At 42.4% G+C, this 4732-nt stretch overlaps 1 protein-coding gene across 1 annotated transcript in view; it reads right to left on the bottom strand.

The window, feature by feature from the left end:
* Nucleotides 1–324: 324 nt before the first annotated feature.
* The window catches only part of LOC110313188 (zinc finger protein 420-like), a 36082-nt gene continuing 31674 nt past the window's right edge, over nt 325–4732 (bottom strand). Inside the window, exon 5 of the mRNA XM_029533884.1 lies at nt 325–2678. Coding sequence (XP_029389744.1) covers nt 886–2678 — 1793 coding nt within the window. The 3' untranslated portion in view covers nt 325–885. The remainder of the gene's footprint in view (nt 2679–4732) is intronic.

The following is a 4732-nucleotide window of genomic DNA, read 5'->3' as shown; positions in this document are numbered from 1 at the left end:
GGGGCAGGGGCAGGGGCAGGGGCAGGGGCAGGTCAGTTTCCATGAGTCTGAAGCTAGCCTGGTCTACATAGGGAAATCTAGTCTCAAGAAAAAAAAAGATAGGTGTATCACTCTGTTGTCCAGGCTAGCCTTGTCTCAGGTGTGTAACTCCGTTGTCCAGGCTAGCCTTGTCTCAGGTGTATCACTCTGTTGTCCAGGCTAGCCTTGTCTCAGGTGTATCACTCTGTTGTCCAGGCTAGCCTTGTCTCAGTATGAGTGAGATGTAAGCAGCAGCACTAAGAAAGCAGAGATGAAAAGCAAGAGCCCCTTGAAACATCTCGGCATCATGTACACTCGTGGGAGCCCTTACTTGCCAGGGCGCTCTCAGCTCTCCTAGATTAGCGTGGTTCATCACCTGTGGGAGTTTTCTGTCAGGCAGTGGGGTCTCCCTTGTTGAAAAATTTCCCTTGTTACTGAAACTTAAATGGCAGCTATAAGTTCTCAGGCAGCTAATGAGTTGCTTGGTGGTAGGAAGTTTTTCCTGCATCTTTATGTTGAGAGGATTTATGCCCGGACACATCACCCCTTGTTGTTACAGCTCTATTACATCCTTTATAGTCACAGAGCTTCTCACTTGTATAAATTTACTAATGCATGATGAGGTGTAACTGAAACACAGCATCCCGAAAATTCCTATGGCTTCTCACTGGCAAACTCACTGGCCTACAGTGAGACATAACTCCTGTGCAAAACTTTCTTTCATACTTTTCCATTCATAGGGTTTATTACTAGCATGGGTTTTCTGATGTAGGCCAAGATGTAACAGTAGCACATTTTCTTACATGCATAGGGCTCCGCACCTGTTAAGTCCAACTAGCTTAAGAACCTTCTCCATAATTTACATCCCTAAAGTTTCTCACCCAGATAGGGTTTTTCACCTTTGTGTGTCTTCTGATGTCTTGCGAGGTATGACTTCCGGGAGAACGGTTTCCCGCATTTCTTGCATTCAAATGGCTTTTCAGATTTATGGATTAGCTGGTGTCGAGTGAGGTACGCCTTGAGATAGAAAGTTTTCCTGCATTCTTTGCACTCATAGGCTCTCTCACCAGTGTGAGTTGTCTCGTGCTGCATCAGTTGCGACTTACGAGAGAAGGCTTTCCTGCACTCTCTACATTCATAGGGCCTCTCCCCTGTGTGGGTTTTCTGATGCTGGGTGAGGTGTGACTTGCGGGCAAATGCATTCCCACATTCTTTACATTTATGTGGCTTCTCACCCGTATGAATTTTCTGATGTTGAGTGAGGTGTGAGTTACGGAAGAAAGCTTTCCGGCATTCTTTACACTCGAAGGGCTTCTCCCCTGTGTGCGTTCTCTGATGTTGAGTGAGCTGTGACCTCAGGTAGAAAGATTTCTTACATTCGTGACATTCGTAGGGTTTCTCAGGTGCGTGGATTCCCTGATGCCGGGTTAGGTGGGACTTGTGACAGAAAGCTTTCCTGCATTCTTTGCATTCGTGGGGTTTCTCCCCTGTGTGAGTTCTCTGATGTCGAGCGAGCTGTGACTTGTGGGAGAAGGTCTTCAGACAGTCATTACATCCGTAAGGTTTCTCGGGCGTAGGAGGTCTGTGATGCTGCGTGGGGCTTGATATGTAGAAGTAAATTTTCATTAATTCTTTGCAGTCACTTTGCTGTTCATCTGCATGAGCTCTTTGATGTTGAGACAGTAGTGAATTATGGTAGAAAGCCTTCCTGCATGTTTTACCCTCACAGGCCCTCTCTGTACAAAGTCTCTGATGTTGGGTGTGGGCTGACTCGTCACAGCTAGCTTCCCCACTTTCCTTACCCTGACAGGCTCTCTCACAGGCCTGCGATCTCTGTTGGCTGATGTGCTCTGGCTCATGGCAAAAGGTTTTCCCAGATACTTCACATTCATAAACTTGTTTCTCTCTGTGAAGTCTTTGATCAACTGCTTGCAGCTCGGCATCTAGGCAGAAGAATTTGATGTTTTCCTTGTGTGCTTGGGACTCCATCCCTGCATGTGCTTCCTGATGTTTTGTAAGGTACAATGACGTGTTAACGACGGGTTTCTCGTAATCACATTTATAATCATCCTCTCCTGTGTGCATATTGTCATGGTTGCTAAGTTCTGTCTTGTTAGGAAACATTTTATGACATATATTCCATCCCAAAGTTTGCTTTCTTAACTGAGTCATATATTGGGCAGGAATTGCTACCTCATCAAAGGATTTATCAGAGTTATTGCATGTCCTAGAGGTTTCCTGAACGTAAAACAGCTCGGGTGTTAATACAGCTTTTGTGTGGAAGGCTTCATCCGGTCCAAAATACTGAAAACAACACTGTGAATACCGATCCGTGCTATGGTGAGTAAAATGGTTGGGAGATGAGAGAGCTTCCTGAGTTCTACTCAGGTCATGAGGTACTTCTGTACCCTGCCTCTCACCAGCCTTAGTAGGCAAAGGCATATCTAGCAACGGATTAACAAGCTCCTGAAAGAATATTCTAGAACAGGCTTCATTCTTCAGAGTCATATTTGAGATGCAGTTTGAGTCCACATTGTGTGTGTTTTCTACTTCCACCTTATCTTCATCCGATGTATTTATCTTGATGATTTTGACTTGCCTCAAATACTTCTCTTGACTTTGCTGGCTTTTTTCAACTGGGGCACTCCATTTATGGACACCTAAATTGATATTTGAAATAATAATTTAATAAGTGATATATGTTCTTCAGAGTCAACATTAAAAATCACATTTGACATTTATTTACAGAATTTGATATCAGTCTGAGAAATTTTGTCATTTTTAATAAAAATGTATCTGGGAGTGCATAAACTCCTGTATCCTGATTGTAATAGTGATGGTTATATGACTATATACTAAGTAGAAAAGTGAATTTTGCTGTATGTAAAAATAAAGAATTGGGAGGTAGGATCCACACCTTCACACATCATAGGCCACTAGATTCCTCTGAAATATTGCTTCTTGATTCCTCCAGGTAGGCCCCGCTCTTCTTCACTGCATAGGACACCTGCCTCTTCCACGATCAGACTTCTGTGTGCCGCTAGGCAACAGACTTTATATCTTGTTATTTCAGAATCTCAGTCCTCTATGATGGCTGCCAGACCACCCTCCTTCTCTGGGATACTGCATCTCAATGCTCCCAGTCATTCCTCTGTTTCTATAGTCTTTATCCTCTAGGAGTTCACTTCCCAATGCAGCTAAGTAGAGCATTGTCCTATAGGCCTTCTAAGTTCACATCTAGAGTCCCTAGAACCTTGTGCCCCCAGTCCAACAGTTGATCACGTCTTACTCAAAGCAGGGCATTCAGGCATTGAGAGACACCAGAAAGCTGTGAAAGAGAGGGCTAGCAAGGGCTGTGTTGACCACTGGGTGACTGTTAGCACACACAGTAAAGTACTCTAAAAGAGACTATAAAGGACACGACCTGTAGGCCTCAATACCAACCCTACAAAGGAAAAACGTCCCAACCCTCTACATATTAGTCCTCTTCTGAACAGTGCTCATACCTCCACTGAAAGAGAAAGGGATTTGAGCAAAAAAGAAAGAAAAACTAAAAAACAAAACAAAACAAAACACCAAAAAAATACCCCAAATTACTTCATGCCAGGCTTGCATAGAAACAAATGTAACATGAAAATTATGACAACTTGTGCTCTCCCAACTATTAATCCCACAATCATGACCCCAATGGAATGACCTGGAAAAATTCGCAGACAACAAATTCAAAAGAATGATCTTAACTACGTTCAAACAACTCAAAAGAGGGATGAATATATTCCAAGAGAATAAAACAGCTGAGTGAACTGAGGAGCACAATTTAAGACTTGAAAATAGAATTCAACAGAGACAGAATTTCTGAAGAAAATCCAAACTGCACCAAATACTAGAAATTAAAAACTCAACACGCCAAATAAAAACTTCAGTGGAAAGCCTCCTCAATAGAATAGATCATGTGGAAAATAGTGTCCAGGCTAGAAGACAAGGGAGGGGAATTATATTACCCAATAAAAGTCAATGATACATTAAAAACTATGAACAGAACATGGGACACCATAAAAATATCTAACCTTTGAATTATGGCCATAGAAAATGAAGGATATCACAACAAAAGCATAAATATAAAATCATAAAAGAAGTGTCCCGAAATCTAGAAAAAGGATATGCCTATCCAGGCACAAGAGGCCTACAGAATACCGAATAAACTCGACCAGAAAAGAAACACAGCTTCCCACATGTGACAGTTAAAGCACTAAAAAGTAGAGAAAGGGTGTGGAAGCTACAAAAGAGAAAGGTCAAATCATGTATAAATGCAGGTCAACGGAATAGCAGTAGATTGTGCTGAAGAAACTCTAAACATCAGAAGTGCCTGGAAAGATCTATTTCAAGCTCTGAAAGATCAACTGCCAACTGAGAAGGTTATAGGAACTTATGACCAATAAACTAGCTCTACAGAGGATACTGGGAAGGAAAAGGGGAGATAGCAGAACACAGGCAGTGTGTGTGTGTGTGTGTGTGTGTGTGTGTGTGTGTGTGTGTGTGTGTAAAATAATAAGTAGATAGAAGGATTAGGGAGAAGAGAGGGAGGGGAGTGGATTAGCCAAAACTAAGAATATGGATAAGGCTTATGAAAATCCATTAAAGTTTGTAAAGTAGTTTAATACACACACACACACACACACACACACACACACGCACACGCACACACACACACACA

This window comes from Mus pahari, chromosome 23 (assembly GCF_900095145.1).
Source record: "Mus pahari chromosome 23, PAHARI_EIJ_v1.1, whole genome shotgun sequence".
Taxonomy (NCBI): domain Eukaryota; kingdom Metazoa; phylum Chordata; class Mammalia; order Rodentia; family Muridae; genus Mus; species Mus pahari.
Note: the sequence above shows the minus strand (reverse complement) of the source record. Positions and strands in the feature narration are given on the sequence as shown.